This window comes from Cynoglossus semilaevis, chromosome 19 (assembly GCF_000523025.1).
Source record: "Cynoglossus semilaevis isolate Cse_v1.0 chromosome 19, Cse_v1.0, whole genome shotgun sequence".
In the NCBI taxonomy this organism is placed as follows: domain Eukaryota; kingdom Metazoa; phylum Chordata; class Actinopteri; order Pleuronectiformes; family Cynoglossidae; genus Cynoglossus; species Cynoglossus semilaevis.
The window spans coordinates 1,091,195-1,107,688 of NC_024325.1; the positions used below are offsets into that span (position 1 = coordinate 1,091,195).

Here is a 16,494-nt window from a genome sequence, read left to right on the forward strand (position 1 = left end):
GTTCCCTGTCCCTTTGTCAACCCCCCCCCCCCTCTCCCCCCCCCCCCGCCTGCCACATATAGGGTTCCAGCACGTAAAGTGAGTTGACAGATAGCTAGTTTAGCTTTAGCTTTCTTTGCCTTACTCCCTCTCTAGGACACTCATGTGGAGGATTGAAAAAATTGCAGTTGGTTTTTGTGAGAGAATCTGTTTAGAACAAGGATATGTTTATTGTCAAAATATTGATATTTGCCGCCAGTATATCACTAAAATACCCCAAGATGAAATATTGTTGTATCTATATTTTAGCATACCCCTAGTACTCTCTCTTGTACTTTTCAGAGTTCATGTCCTCTCAATGGTTTTGTCACATTATATTGGCCTGCTCATGCTGTTAATTAAGGAAAAGGTCATAATCAATGATTCAATTATTAGTGTTGCAGTCGGCTACCTCACCCTCTTTTGTGCAGTTATGTATATATATATATGTGTATATATGTACATTTGTATATATATGTATATATATTAAAGGATGAATACTTTTTGACTGTGTCTCCTGTTGCTCATAGGCCTGACAGTAGAATGGACAGAAAACGATCAAAAAAAGCAGACCATCAATGTCCCTTCTGATGTATATGAGCGCGGTTGTATCAAGGACGTGGAGGATGGCCTAACCGTAAGCGTGTCATCACACTGATTGTTCACCATGGCAAAATAGAAATATGCATTTCCACATCTCTGATGGCTGTATGATAGAAAGGTGCTTATTTAATTGCCAGGCTTCTGAGAAGGTTGGCTACCCAATCATGGTGAAGGCCTCTGAGGGGGGCGGAGGGAAAGGAATCCGTAAAGTCAACACTGCTGATGATTTCCCTAACCTTTTCAGACAGGTAAAAAAAAAATTCAACAAATCAGTTTTTATTCTGAATGCATAATGTTTGACTGTACGTTTAGTTTGATATTTTTGATATAGCTTCCCTATATTTTACATTTAGTTTTTTGATATAGCTTCCCTATATTTTACATTTAAAATCAATTTATCTTAATATATATTTTCAGGTCCAGACAGAGGTCCCGGGATCCCCGATTTTTGTCATGCAGCTTGCCAAACACGCTCGTCACTTGGAAGTCCAGATCTTAGCTGATCAGTACGGCAACGCCATTTCCCTCTTTGGTAGAGATTGCTCCGTGCAACGACGACACCAAAAAATCATAGAGGAAGCTCCAGCTACTATCGCCACGTCTGATGTGTTTGAGGATATGGAAAAGGTATTTCTCTATCATAGCAAATGTCAAGCTATTGATTTGGAACCACGGACAATCGTTTTTTTCATGAATATACCTTCTCTGTTTCTTTAAGTGTGCAGTAAAGCTGGCTAAGATGGTGGGATACGTCAGCGCAGGTACAGTAGAATACTTGTACAGCCAGGATGGCAGCTTCTACTTCCTGGAGCTCAACCCCCGTCTGCAGGTGGAACACCCCTGTACTGAGATGGTGGCCGACGTCAACTTGCCTGCCGCCCAATTGCAGGCAAGTTTTAAATCTTACTGTAAACGTAACGCTTGCAATTCGTTTACTGCTTTACACTCCTTGGTGGCTGTACAGTGTGTCACAGTTTTAGGTTTTTCTAAATTCAGTAATAGTTTTTCAATAGAAAATTATTCTGCTGTATTTGTTTTTAACATTTTAAGACTATATGCCTCAGCGTTGATATCACAGAGTAATATGCCGTGTGTATAACCACACCGTTGTTGCTCAGATTGCAATGGGTATCCCCCTCTACCGGATCAAAGACATCAGGATGCTTTACGGTGTCCAGCCTTGGGGAGACACTCACATCGACTTTGAGGGTCTGTCCACAGCGCCGTCACCACGGGGTCACGTCATCGCAGCACGAATCACAAGCGAAAATCCTGATGAGGTAAATTTCCCTGCTACTTTGAAACAAATCAAAAGCCATAGCTTAAAATACACATGTAGTTTCTTATTATGAAACAAACAAACAATCAAAAGCCGTAGCTTAAAATACACATGTAGTTTCTTATTGGTTTGATTTGTCACAATGTCCCCCAATTGTTCTGCAGCCAACATATAAGATCTTATCTAATTTGATTGTAGGGATTCAAGCCAAGCTCTGGAACAGTGCAAGAGCTAAATTTCCGCAGCAACAAGAACGTGTGGGGATACTTCAGTGTGGCGGCTGCTGGAGGACTGCATGAGTTTGCTGACTCCCAGTTTGGACACTGCTTCTCTTGGGGAGAGAATCGTGAAGAAGCCATCTCGTGAGTTTTCTCTGTTTTGGTGTTGCTGAATATTTCCCCAAATGCAGTTTCTTTACTGTGCAGATGTTTCAACTTCGGTCTGTATTTTCTGCAGCAATATGGTGGTGGCTTTAAAGGAGCTGTCCATCAGAGGAGACTTCAGGACCACAGTGGAGTATCTCATAAAACTGCTAGAGACAGAAAGCTTCCAACACAACAGCATTGACACAGGCTGGCTGGACAGACTTATCTCAGAGAAAATGCAGGTAAGGAGAGAGCAGGGCTGTGGCAAAAATATCAGTACTACAATCTATCGTGATCTTTTGTCTTGTGGTACTTTATCGATATACTGGCGGTGAATATACATTTTTAAACAATGAACTCCTACACAGATTGACTCACAAAAACATACTGCAATTTTTCAATCATCCCCATGATGACGCCAGAGAACACTGTACGTGGGAGGGAGTAGGTGCAGAAAACGCTTTATGTCCTGGGACAATATTCTTACTACGGTATTACAGTTGTGATTGCTTAAAAACTTTGCGGCAGACAGATATTTTGTTCTGGTAGGAAATGTCCTCCTCTATGTCAAGGCGACGCAGATATCTGAGATTTTAATTTTTTTAATCTAATTTGAACAAATAAAACCCGACATTCTCATGAAAATACCACATTTTCAATAACAAATGTCTTTTTATATTTGTTGTGTGTAGGCAGAGCGTCCTGATACCATGCTAGGAATCGTAAGTGGGGCGCTCCATGTGGCGGACGTTAACTTCCGGAACAGTGTGTCTAATTTCCTGCATTCCTTGGAAAGGTAATAAAAATATGTATATTAAAGAACTCCATATAAAGGCATAGCTTTCGTTGTTTTTGGGGGAAAAATAAATACAACATTTTTTCTCTGTTTTCTCTGTCTGATCAGGGGCCAAGTGCTGCCAGCACACACACTTCTCAATACCGTGGACGTGGAGCTAATCTACGAGGGCATAAAGTATGTCCTAACGGTGACACGGCAGTCTCCAAACTCTTACGTGGTCATCATGAACGACTCATTGGCCGAGGTCGATGTCCATCGGCTCAGTGACGGAGGTCTTCTCCTGTCCTACGATGGCAGCAGCTACACTACGTACATGAAGGAGGAGGTGGACAGGTTAGACGAGCCAAAAAATGCCAAACCTCCCTAACTTTGTATGGACTTTCATTCAATAATATGGTAAAAAATAATTCTTCTTGGAAGGTATCGCATCACTATTGGAAACAAGACGTGTGTATTTGAGAAGGAGAATGATCCGTCGCTGCTGCGATCTCCCTCAGCTGGAAAACTCATTCAGTTTACAGTGGAAGACGGCGGGCACCTATTCGCTGGCCAGTGCTATGCTGAAATAGAGGTAAAATGCGCTGTATTTGGAAATATATATATGTCTACATGGGTTTATATACGGAATCAGATATTCAGTACATATCGACTGGAGTACACAGAAGAGATGCAACCTGTGACCTTTCCTTGACCTCCAGGTGATGAAGATGGTAATGACTCTTACCACGGCAGAGTCTGGATGCATACACTACGTCAAGAGGGCTGGAGCAGCACTGGAACCTGGCTGTGTCATTGCCAAGCTTCAGTTAGATGATCCGAGCAGAGTGCAGCAAGTAATGAATGATAAAAAAAAAAAAAAATCTGTTTTAAGTTCTGTGTACATTTTTGACCTGTGCGTAACTGTGTTCAAAATATATATATATTTAAAAGCATTTGTACGTGTCCTGTAGGCAGAGCTGCACACTGGGGCCCTGCCGTCTCTTCAGTCAGTTGCTTTGAGAGGGGAGAAGCTCCACAGAGTCTTCCACAACACACTTGACCACCTCGTCCACATCATGAATGGCTTCTGTCTTCCTGAATCGTTCTTCAACGCTAAGGTAATTATTAAAGACGCGCTAATATCGCCGTTCCCGTCTTTCGGCCTGTTGTGTAACGACCGATTAAATGATATTTTCCTAGTTGAAAGAATGGGTGGAAAGGCTAATGAAGACCATGCGCGACCCCTCTTTACCTCTGTTGGAGCTACAAGACATCATGACCAGTGTGTCGGGTCGCATTCCCCCTGCCGTGGAGAAGTCCATCAAAAAGGAGATGGCCCAGTATGCCAGTAACATCACCTCTGTTCTCTGCCAGTTCCCAAGTCAGCAGGTAAAATTCATCACCATGATTAGAAACAGTTGGTTTATCAACCAGTGTTTCCAAATTATTTTAGGTTTTTTTTCATGAACATAAAGAATTGTAATTTTTTTATCTGGGGGTCACACAGTGGTTCGTGCTTTTATCTTATAATAAGATGACGCTATGCTCAATCGCCAGTGAAAACTTGGGAAAAAAATCCATCGAAATCGTACCATTGCATTTATGGCTACTCTATAACATAAATTAATATTAATGTTTTAGAGAAAAAAAATCTATTACAGAATTATGGAAATATTTATTTAGCACATTCCCACAATATAAAATGAAATAAAAAATAAAATGTTTTCTCCATAGCCAATGGAGGTTGTCAAAGAACACAATTGTATAACTTTGTCAAACACCATGGAAAAAAGGGATGTAGTTAAATCACAGTTAACCAAAATGAAATTTAAAATGTGTTTTTCAAGCTTGTGAGGAAAGAGAGAACTGGATTTCTTTGTTTTATATACTCGGTGAGGAATATAGAGTTACAGATAGAAAAAAAAAAAAATCAAGTCAATTGTATTTGCGTATTCCAAATTCACATAACACATTCGTTTCAATGGACTTGACAGTTTCAAATAAGAATTTGAATGAAACTTAAAATATCCTCCTGGTTCATTTTCTTATTTTCCAGATCGCCAACATCCTGGACAGTCACGCTGCAACGCTGAACAAGAAGTCTGAGAGGGAGGTGTTCTTCATGAACACACAGAGCATCGTGCAGCTGGTGCAGAAGTGAGTACCTCACTTAGCATCGCAACATTAGGATTTCTATGAGCAAATCGCTCATTACACAGCATCTCGTGAGACCTAAGGAGTAATTATCGCAGGAAATTAATTTCTACTGGGAGACAGCAAGGCATAATAAGAAAATAAAAAAATAAAATTTGGAACTGAGATGTTTATGAAATATTACAACAAAATCAAATACACATAGTTTTGTTTATGAGATGTTTTTCTTTATGTCATTTGATACATTTTGGAGTTTTTGACAACCTTTTGCCTAGAATAATAGAAAATAGACTCAGCAGTGTCTCTTTTGTTGATACACCTCTCTTCTCATGTCTGTGACAGATATCGCAGTGGTATACGAGGTCACATGAAGGCAGTGGTGATGGACCTGCTCAGGCAGTACCTGAAAGTTGAGATCCAGTTCCAGAACGGTGAATTCTTTTTCTCATATACAGGATGTTCCTGTTTGTCAAACATTGAGTTGTTCAGCGAATCTTAAAAATGTCTCTCCGTGATGTTGCTTTATGACAGTAAAGCCCTGATAAGGTGAATTTTTACCAATGTTTTTGTGTTATTTTGGGTCCATTCACAGGGCATTACGACAAATGTGTGTTTGCGCTACGTGAGGAAAATAAAGTGGAGATGGCCAACGTACTCAACTATATCTTCTCCCATGCGCAAGTCACCAAGCGGAACTTGGTGGTCACGATGCTGATTGTAAGTCTGACCTTTTTTTTGCTTAATTGTATTGATATATTGACGACTCCAAATGCACATAGTAGAATAGAATTTGGCTATGGTAATGAAGTGATTATCAACTGGCCGAATCGGGTCCGCTCAACCATCCAATCCAAACACGACTTCCATAATAACCATAAAATAATAATGTTAGCCTCCGATAAGGTGATTCCTGTGTTATAGTAATGAAACGAGTCAGCATTTTACCCAATAAAAGCACTGCTTAACAATTGCTCTGTTAATGAGTGATGTTGTCCTCTTGTTTGTAGGACCAGCTCTGTGGTCGTGAACAGACACTGACGGAGGAACTGGTGGCCATTTTGACTGAACTTACTCAGCTCAGCAAGACAACTAACGCCAAAGTAGCACTGCGTGCTCGACAGGTGAAAAAGTTGTTGGAGTTGACTGCTTAAACGCAATTGCTGCAGTTAACTGTTACTTCAGTTTGATTACTAACCTGTCTGTTTTATTTTTTAAATATTTTTTGGATTTTATGTCTAAACTAACAATTACTTGTGTGACAGTTCTAACTGAAATGGCTGAAAGTAATTTGAGTTATTTACTAGTCAATTGTCGTACTTCCCAATGTTTGTAAGATTTGCACCACCAGGTGTCAGTAATTCCTCACAGTTAATGCATTGACGTTCAGCGTTAATAGAGAAAAACTAAACTATCTTCGATGGACTTTGCTGATGTTTCACATTCTGTTTTTTTTTACACAGGTATTGATTGCTTCCCACCTTCCCTCCTACGAGCTGCGACACAACCAGGTGGAGTCCATCTTCCTGTCTGCTATAGATATGTACGGGCACCAGTTCTGCATTGAGAACCTGCAGGTAGGCAAAAGAGGAGAAAAATAACGTGACGTGATGTCATAGCATCAGCATATTTAATAACACGTGCTACTATCCGATTTTTTTTCTTTCTAGAAACTGATCCTGTCAGAAACATCCATCTTCGATGTTTTGCCCAACTTCTTCTACCACAGCAATCAGGTCGTGAGGATGGCCGCACTGGAGGTGAGATCCGATTGGTTTGCAGTTGGCTTTTACATAATATTTAGAGTTGAATAGTTACTACAGGCATGGTGATGACTTAGAGAAGACTATTTTCATTGGTAAACCAAAGGTACAAACTAATTTAAAATATAATTCTTGCCTGTCTGTGAATGTGGTGATGCTGTGAAATAACAGTTTTGATAATATATATAGAATTATGCAATATATAAAATAACATTATCCTGACATGTATGTGTTTCTAGGTATGCAGAAACATATGTATATACTGTACATGAAGTCAGCAATGACATTAATGGAAAAAGACATTCAAAAGAAGAAAAATTGTATTATTGGGAATATGGCTTCCCTTTGTTGAAATAATGAGAGGCAATTTTTTTTTTGCTTCAGCCTGTGGTCATCCTGTTAGAAAAGTGATGTTCCCTGTTTTATATTTCTATTACACAACTCTACTGTGCATATAATTGTGTGGGAAAGAACAATACAGTTGATAACAGTGTGAGGGAGGTTCGTAAAGGGTAAATAAATACGCAAATAATATAAACACTATCTCGCCTCTACTTCGCGGATTTTCCCTTTTCACTGTGGGTCTTGGAACGCAACTACCACAATGGGAGTGTATTGTGTTTTGTTACCTTACTGTGAATGTAAATGAACGGAATAAATTTAATATATATATATTAGGTAAAATTGAGGACATCGAGAAGACACTGACAGTAAGCACATACTGTACGTCTAAAGCCAGTTGGCGAACATGAGGCGACTGATGGACATTCACATTTCTGCTACTGATGACAATGTCTATATACAGTATAACAACAATTAGAAGATCTTGACTGTCATATATAACAACAATTAGAAGATCTTGACTGTCCTCCAAAAACCCAATTATTAACTATCATTTGTGGTTCTGTTTGTGGTCACGTAACTGCAGGTCTACGTGCGCAGAGCGTACATTGCCTACGAGCTCAACAGCGTCCAGCACCGAGAGCTGAAGGACAACACGTGCATAGTGGAGTTCCAGTTCATGCTGCCGACCTCACATCCCAACAGGTAACAGAGTGAATGTGTTACATTGCTTTTGTGTTGCGCCTCGCCTCGCCTGCTCTGCACTGCCCAACCCTGATGGCGCTGTAGAGCATGATCCTGTGTAAACAGCTGTGATCAACGGCTGCGGTCAAGTCATCCTTCAATAGCAGTTTTTTTTTTTTTAACCACCTGCTTTTGCTGCTGCTTTGAAGCATTAGTATACGCAGCTATGTTCTGTTGTCACCACCTGGTGGCTAACTTTGTTCTGCCTGCTTTCTCCTTGGTGACGATGGTACAGTATTATCCCATTGCCTGTGTGTCTGTAGAGTAGTTGACATTCCCTACTATCCATGGTGTTATGGCGCCCTCCTGCTTCTCAGGTCTGTCATTGTTGCTCTCTGTGTTAACATATCCCATGTGCTTTTCCCATCATATCACAGAGATGTACCATGAGCAACAAGGCTTCCAGCCTGAGCAATTTCCTTAAAATAATCCCACTTTGTACCATATTTACTTGGGACTTGGGAAAACGTACTGATTTAAGAGCAGCTCCACAACATCGTGTTTGCACTAATTCAGCGTCCTGTTGGCGTGGTTGTTCGTTTTGACTGTGACTGTTTTGTTTGTCCCCCACTTGTCTCTCTCTTACTAGCTCAGTTTCACATCAATTTGTGTTTCTTGTTCTTCCCCTGTCAGCTTTGGCTGTGATGGAATTCCTGCATAGGTGGTTTTCTCCAGTAATTGCTACTACTTAACTTTGAATGTGTTTGAACTAACTCTGTTGTTGGCATTGTGACGATCCTATAAATTTAAGCGTTTACTTCAGGACAAGTAGGTATCAGGTTTCTGTAGTTTGTCTCCAAGAATAATGTCAGGACTGAAGTGTTTTTTTTTTACATTTTAATGCTTAGGGATATGACATTTATGCTCAACTTTAGTGTTTTTAACATTAACGAATACAAAAATTCTATGTAGTTAATTTTAAATGACTGTGATAATTCTTGGGGGAAACAAAGTAGAAACATTACTTCTACATTCCTCGTGAGCATATAGGCCTTTTTTACTTGAAATCTTCATGCATTCCCAAAAATACCTTATACGAAAAAAAAAAAACATGGGAATTCAACATCACTGTCTGGTTTGACCTTTGACCCATACCCATTCATTCCATCCATCTGACACAAAAGACACACACATTCTACCTTGACTGTCTTCCTCTCCTGATGCCTGCCACTAACCACATAGTAATCAATGTTGTTTGATTGCAGAGGGAACATCCCCACACTTAACAGGTATTGTACACATTCTTTTATTGTAAACATCCATTTAATTTGCATTAAGTACTAGTGATTGTAGTTTAACCCCACGGTCAGAACAATAATTGAAACATAATTTATTCAGGTGGTTGAAACATGAGTCTGTTGTTTGTTACAAAAAATATGTTTGTTTGTTTTTTCCTTTTTACTCACAGATGCTGTTAGTATAGATTGTACAGTAAAAAAAAAAGTGATTGTGCTGCTACTATACACATAAAACTAATATTCCCACCTCTTACTTTTGCTCTGAAGGCTTGGCTGACAAAAACACAAAGAAAAGACATTTTCTGAAGCAGATATTTCTTTTAAAATTTTTATGAATATTTATTTTTTTAAAGTAAATCATGGCTGTGCTCTCATTTGGTCTTTGGATATTTTCCATATCGCAACTTCAAAATGGCAGCCTAGTAGTGGAAAGGCTGTGGCCATCAGTGGTTATAGTGTGTCGACTACTACGAGCACAGCTTGGTTGATACTGACAATTTTTGTTCTAGGTTTTCTGGCAACATTATTCATAATAAAACACACGTAACTGCCAAAGTAGGAATGTTATATTTGAAAATTAGATAAATGATATTTGAAACAATGGACTCTTGTTTGATTCGCCAAAAAAAAAGAAAGTCTGATACTTAAAAAAAATGTCCACGAGGCACAGATGTTCAGCAAACAGACTGTAGTCAGGTCAAGTCTTTCAATGTCAACTGCATGGCTTTTAGCAAACGGCCTCTGTGTCAAACGTGTGTTTTCTGTCTTTGTGAAGGAGTGATTGGTTCTTGTCAGTTGTGTATGTGTGCTGGTGTTGTGGTGATATGAAGCGCAGTGATGTGCCGTCAGGTAAACAGAACACCCCGCTGTGAGTAAGTGCACATCTCCTGAACTTCAGCTTGTGACTGTCCTGCCAGGAAAATGTCTGCTCCAATCCTGGACAGTACAAAAACCTTGGAAACTAAATTGCAGGAAAATAAATCCCAGCCTCTTAAACCACAAGGTAGTAAACCTAAGGAAGATGGCGCTGTGAAGAAAAATGTCTCAGAATCGGGAAACCTGGACAGGTTTGACACACAAAACATCTCGGGTGTATCTTTTGGGAGGGCTTCCTGCAATCAGAAGACTAACACTCAACAAAATCAATTTTTTTTTATTTTTGATTTTTTTTTTCAAAATCTTGGAAATGGATTTCCTTTTGGATTTGTGAGCCTGTTTCTGTGACACGAAAATGTGCTTTGATTAGCTTTACTAACTTGAGGGTGATCTGAAGAATTTGGATATTATGTGCTCTTATCTTTGTGTTCTGTGGTGTTGTTAAGATTTAATCTGGTCCCATTTTGATAACACAGAGCCTCCAACAGTTTAAATAAATCCCAGTGTCTCAATTAGCCAAGAAGCTGAGACGTAACAGCCGTAATCTTAGAGCAGACGTGGGCAAACTTTTTGACTCGTGGGCCACAATTGTCCTAAAATTGAACAGGGCGGCCAGGTCAGGATGGATAGATGGAGGGTTTACTAAAATGCTTTTTTCATTTTCTACGCCATCTAATGGGGAAACATGGGTATTACAGGGAGAAGACAGAAGTATAATGATATAAATAAATTATTTAAATTGGAAAAGTTTGGCGGGCCGGATTAAAAAGCTGAACGAGCCACATCCGGGCCCCCGGGCCTTAGTTTGCCCATGCCTGTTTTAGAGGTTGATGTGAATTATATCATTTGGAAAAGTTTGACGGGCCAGATTAAAAAGGCGAACGGGCCCCCGGGCCTTAGTTTGCCCATGCCTGTCTTAAAGGTTGATGTGAATGTCATAGCATAGCAGATTCTCATAATGACTGTCCTTTTGATAAAACCCTACAGGATGTCGTTCTCATCCAATCTGAACCACTACGGCATGGTACACGTAGCCAGTGTGAGCGATGTTCTGCTTGACACGTCTTTTACTCCGCCTTGTCAGCGAATGGGAGCGATGGTTGCGTTCCGCTCCTTCCAGGACTTTGTCAGGTTAGTCCATGCTAAAAAAAAAACAAACCTGTGCTGATTGGGTTGATGTGTAAAGATGCGTGAGTGACACGTTTGACACATTGTCGTCTTACAGGAACATCACAGATGTGTTAAGTTGCTTCTCTGACTCTCCGCCCTCAAGTCCAACTTTCCCAGAGGGCGGCAATCCTGTTCTGTATGGTGAAGACGATAACAAGGTGATGAGAAGGCATACCTGACCGAAACGTACCATCTGGAATTTAATATTAAAAAAATCACTCTAAAATGTCATGGCCGCCCGCAGTACCTTCTCGTAACACGTATGGGTCACTAACCACTAAAATATTTTTTAATATATTATATAAATATAAAACATCTGCTCGTACATCCAGAGTGTCCAGGACGAACCGATCCACATCTTGAACGTAGCCATCAAGACAGACGGGGACATCGATGACGATAGCCTGGCAGCCATGTTCCGAGAGTTCACACTGTCAAAGGTCGGGAGCCATGACAGACAAATGCCCCAACAGAGGCGTTTAATCCTGTTATTTATAATGTTTTTATTGTCAATACCAGAAATCCCTGCTGTTTGAACATGGAATACGAAGGCTGACGTTCCTCGTGGCTCAAAAGGTAAGACTTTTTTTTTTTTTTCTACTTTTAATTAGACGCTCTCGTGCATGCTGTTCTGTTGAGTTATTCCGGAATGCATGTATTATTGATACGAACCAAGTATTCTGCTTCTCCGCTTTTTTTGTACGCTGACTAAAACTCTATGTATTGATTGTGAATTGACATTGCTGTGGTAATTGAGACGATTTGCATCAGGAACTTAGCTTGTTGTCCTCTTTGTCTCTGTATCTCTTTCTGCATGCCTTGCAATTGCTACATTTATGATGACAGGATTTCAGGAAACAAATCAACTGTGAGATGGACCAAAGGTTTCACGTGAGTAGTAGTAATCCTCAGCGTTTATACGTATGGAGACAGACTCTGAAAACACTTCAATAGCCCATAGAAAGCATGGTGTGTTTTTTTTCTGTTAGCATAGACTGCCACGATGAGCATTTTCACAAAATGGAAAATAACTCTGTTATTATTTTTGACAAATAAAAAAAAAAGAAATGCCCCCAAATTAGAATTCAATTGCCTAAACTACCCTCATCTCTTCTTAGATGAACTGTGTAACCCTCTATTTTCGAAGCCAAATAATTTAAGCTGAAATGCTTCCTATCACATAGCCAAATCTTTTAATTTAATTTAGTCAAATTTATTTTTTGTCTGATGTTTCTGCTATTATTCTAGCGATAAATTCTGTTCCCTAAGACTTATTTTGTTTTCTCTATTTTCACACAGAGAGAATTCCCTAAATTCTTCACATTCCGGGCGAGAGACAAAGTGAGTATACATGAATGGTTAACAGCAACTCAAGTCAAGACGACACAAAAAAAATAAACAAAGGATTATTGTGTTTGACAGTCAACAAAATTTAATGTGTCAAATCAAAGAGAATTTTGCAATAAATTCTGGTAGTGCCATTATGAATGACACTGAGCTGTTGCTGTGTCATTGTTTCCACATTTTTTAATGTAGTTAAGTGTGTATTGTATATAGATATGTGAACAGTATAGAAGGTTCGAGCCTAGATGGACTGCAGGCAATAACGTATTGTCATTCCATCACCTTTACAGCAGATTTTTTTTTTAAATCTAATGATATCAGTATTGCCCTGTATTTTTTTTAAGTATCTTTCTTTCTTTTTGATTGAGCAGAAATGGCACCTGTAAAATTCTTGGTTAGAGCTGCTAGAGGTGATGAGTTTTGTGCATCTCACAAAACAACCTTTATGTCGACAAAATTTTGATTTACTTCATTATTCAAAAAAAAAAAAAAATTACCCAGTTTGCATCCATGAACCCAAATTAAATTTTAAAAATTTTCTTGACATTTTTACATATTATTAATTCCATCATTTGGATTTGTTTGCATCCATGAACCCAAATTAAAATTTTAAATTATTCTTGACATTTTTACATAATACATTTTTAATAATTCCATCATTTGGATTAGTCACAAATAAAAACAGGTGTGAAATGCATACATTTACCTGCGGTTATTTGTTTTCTTTCCGTTCCAGCAATATACAGAAAAACATTTCTGTCATATTTAGGAATGCTGATTGATCTAAATTAATCATGAGTAATTATTATTAATCCACAGCTAGCCTGTGATTAATTAAATTGAAAATTTTAATTATTTATTTGTTTCTGTAAATGCTTTTTAGTATTTATATTTTATTTCATTTGTGTAAAAAAATAATACATGTAAATGTACATAATGTATATAGGTATATGTTATATGTATGTCTATTTTTTTTTTTACTTTGTTGACGGTTATTTCCGTCTGTACATTCACCAGGAGGCTTCGTTTGAGTACCTCCACAATGAAGCCGAGCGGTTGCTGCTGGAAGCTATGGATGAGCTGGAGGTGGCTTTTAACAACACGACCGTCAGGACCGACTGTAACCACATCTTCCTGAACTTCGTTCCTACAGTCATCATGGACCCGTCAAAGGTTATCGCCAAAACCATCACTAAAAACATTTACCGTACACACTGTCAAACCACAGAGCAGAGTTTTAACACACCTCCTCCCTTCAAACTTCAGATCGAAGAGTCCGTTCGCTCCATGGTCATGCGCTACGGAAGCCGACTGTGGAAGCTGCGGGTTCTGCAGGCCGAGCTGAAAATCAACATCCGACTGACTCCGACAGGAAAGCAAATCCCCATCCGCCTGTTTCTGACCAACGAGTCTGGCTACTACCTCGACATCAGCCTTTACAAGGAGGTCACTGATTCCCGAACCGGACAGGTGGGGCCCAAAGACCGACAGGTGGGGCGCTCAATAATCTTCCATCTCATCTTCATGTTGTCCAATTCCAGGAAAAGCACTTCAGCTCCATCCTGGAAACGGTCAATTTCTCACATTGAAGTTTTTTTTTTCAGTTATTTTTAATGCGACTGCATATGCTGCCGATGCTTAGTCAGCAATTATAGTGTTGAGCTTAATGCTAGTGTGTTCTTCACACTCTGAAAAATCTGAAGCAGGGGTCACTAATTTGTTGGAGGGCCAGTTTTTGTCTTCGAGTGACTGGTCGGATTGGGCAGTTTGGCGGGGTTGGTTTTGCCCTCTGCCCCCCCTTTTTCCTTTACATTTTTACTTATAAAAATGTCAATTAAAACACTTTAAAAATACACAGAGATTTCCCCTGTAAGCCTGATTGGCTATTAATCTAGTGACATGTTTCCCTAACAGCTGAGGTAAGTTACGTTTCCTCTTTTCATCCATCCATCTTGTATTCATTTGCACATCACTCACTAGAGCTCATCGACATGGGTGGGAAGTATATAAATATTATAATGAGTTCAAAGTACTTTGTTATTTACTATTGTGTCACTAAATGTAAGTCAGTGTTGGACTCGAAATTGTCCGTTGGATTTCTTGAAAAATAGATTACAGTAGCATTTCTTTTTTTCTTTTTTTTTACATCTGTTCTGCTTTACATCCGTAATGTAACTCGACCTCCTCCTCCTTCAGATCATGTTCCAGGCATATGGGGACAAACAGGGTCCACTTCATGGCATGCTCATAAACACACCCTACGTCACCAAGGACCTGCTGCAGTCCAAACGTTTCCAGGCACAGTCTCTAGGCACCACCTACGTCTATGACTTTCCTGAAATGTTCAGACAGGTAAGGGGGAAAAAAACAACTAATTTATATCAATATAAAAATATAAATCACATTATAATCTCACTGTGGGTGTTTTGTTTGTTTGTTCCAGGCTCTGAAAAAGTTGTGGCACAGTTGTCAGGCCTACGCTGAGTTACCCAAGTGTCCTCTACCCTCTGAGCTGCTCACCTTTACAGAGTTGGTCCTTGATGCCCAAGGTCAGCTGGTGCAGATGAACCGACTGCCGGGAGGCAACGAGGTCAGTAGATGTATTGCTATTATCTTCTAATGCGCCCTTCAAAATTGCACCCTTTGTTTTCACTTAATATTTGTCCTTTATTTTTGATGATAAAAGTGCCTCTCTTCTGTCTTTTAAGATCGGAATGGTGGCTTGGCGGATGACCTTGCGGACTCCCGAGTGTCCGGCCGGACGTGAGATCGTCGTCATAAGTAATGATATCACGCACAAGATCGGATCGTTCGGGCCCCAGGAGGACTTGCTGTTCCTGCGAGCTTCGGAAATGGCCCGTGAGAGCGGCATCCCCCGGATCTACATCGCAGCCAACAGTGGCGCTCGCATCGGACTGGCAGAGGAAATAAGACACATGTTCCATGTGGCCTGGCATGATCCTTCTGACCCAAATAAGGTCCGTAGGTGTAAATCTGAAGGTCATTTCTCTGAACATTTCCATACTTGTTTGCCCTGGTTAATAACGGTGCTCTCTGTATGTACTGTATGTGCTGTTCTTACTCCAGGGTTTCAAGTACCTCTACCTCACACCTCAGGATTACAAAAAGGTTTCAGCCCTGAACTCTGTGCATTGTGAACACGTGGAGGACGAGGGAGAGTCCAGGTATGTTCTGTGATATTACGGTTGAACGTAGTATATAAGAAAATAGATTGGGATTTTATCCAGTCATAGAAACATAGCTGTTGGTATTAGGGATGGCTCAGTACAACTTTTCATATCCGATACCGATACTGCGACTCGGAAAATATTCTGATACCTATACTACCTACAGTATACCACGTGTCAAACTCAAGGCCCGGGGGCCAAATGAGGCCCGCAAACCCATTTTGTGTGGCCCGCGGGAGCTTAAAAAGCATTTAGTAAAGTCCATGCAGCAAAGTTTTTTTTTATTACACAGCAATAAGTAACCCGTTACTACGACCGGTAGCAAGGTGCTGAGCATTGAAGGATAATTTAATTTTCAAAATAAAACATCTTTTAGGCTCTATTTTGTTTGTGTCAGAGTCTGAATGATATATTATTTTTAAAATATCTCCAGATTATTTTTAAATAAAAAAAGTAAATGCTTATGACTGATTTTTTTTGAATGAAGTAAATGAATAAAAATTAAGTACATTTTTTCACTCTGTCCTACTGCGGCCTGGTACCAAATGACCTATGGACTGGTACTGGTCCACGAACCGGGGGTTGGGGACCACTGATCTATACAGTCTCCCGTTTAGGCCCCTCTAAGTGGAACA

The 16,494-nt window shown here is 39.8% G+C and overlaps 1 protein-coding gene across 1 annotated transcript in view; it reads left to right on the forward strand.

Moving 5' to 3' along the window:
- Positions 1-16,494, forward strand: part of LOC103394780 (acetyl-CoA carboxylase 1) — a gene marked incomplete in the record, with an annotated part of 28,901 nt that overhangs the window by 3,658 nt on the left and 8,749 nt on the right. Inside the window, 35 exon segments of the mRNA NM_001328240.1 lie at positions 548-655; positions 759-869; positions 1,039-1,248; positions 1,340-1,510; positions 1,740-1,901; positions 2,099-2,262; positions 2,357-2,507; positions 2,958-3,061; positions 3,170-3,397; positions 3,485-3,635; positions 3,763-3,897; positions 4,015-4,161; positions 4,244-4,432; positions 5,100-5,200; positions 5,540-5,628; positions 5,790-5,914; positions 6,205-6,318; positions 6,658-6,771; positions 6,865-6,954; positions 7,886-8,004; positions 9,249-9,272; positions 11,145-11,288; positions 11,383-11,485; positions 11,660-11,767; positions 11,847-11,903; positions 12,174-12,218; positions 12,627-12,668; positions 12,671-12,674; positions 12,677-12,681; positions 13,689-13,844; positions 13,938-14,162; positions 14,868-15,023; positions 15,115-15,261; positions 15,380-15,649; positions 15,759-15,856. Of these exon segments, the coding sequence (NP_001315169.1) occupies positions 548-655; positions 759-869; positions 1,039-1,248; positions 1,340-1,510; positions 1,740-1,901; positions 2,099-2,262; positions 2,357-2,507; positions 2,958-3,061; positions 3,170-3,397; positions 3,485-3,635; positions 3,763-3,897; positions 4,015-4,161; positions 4,244-4,432; positions 5,100-5,200; positions 5,540-5,628; positions 5,790-5,914; positions 6,205-6,318; positions 6,658-6,771; positions 6,865-6,954; positions 7,886-8,004; positions 9,249-9,272; positions 11,145-11,288; positions 11,383-11,485; positions 11,660-11,767; positions 11,847-11,903; positions 12,174-12,218; positions 12,627-12,668; positions 12,671-12,674; positions 12,677-12,681; positions 13,689-13,844; positions 13,938-14,162; positions 14,868-15,023; positions 15,115-15,261; positions 15,380-15,649; positions 15,759-15,856 (4,367 nt within the window).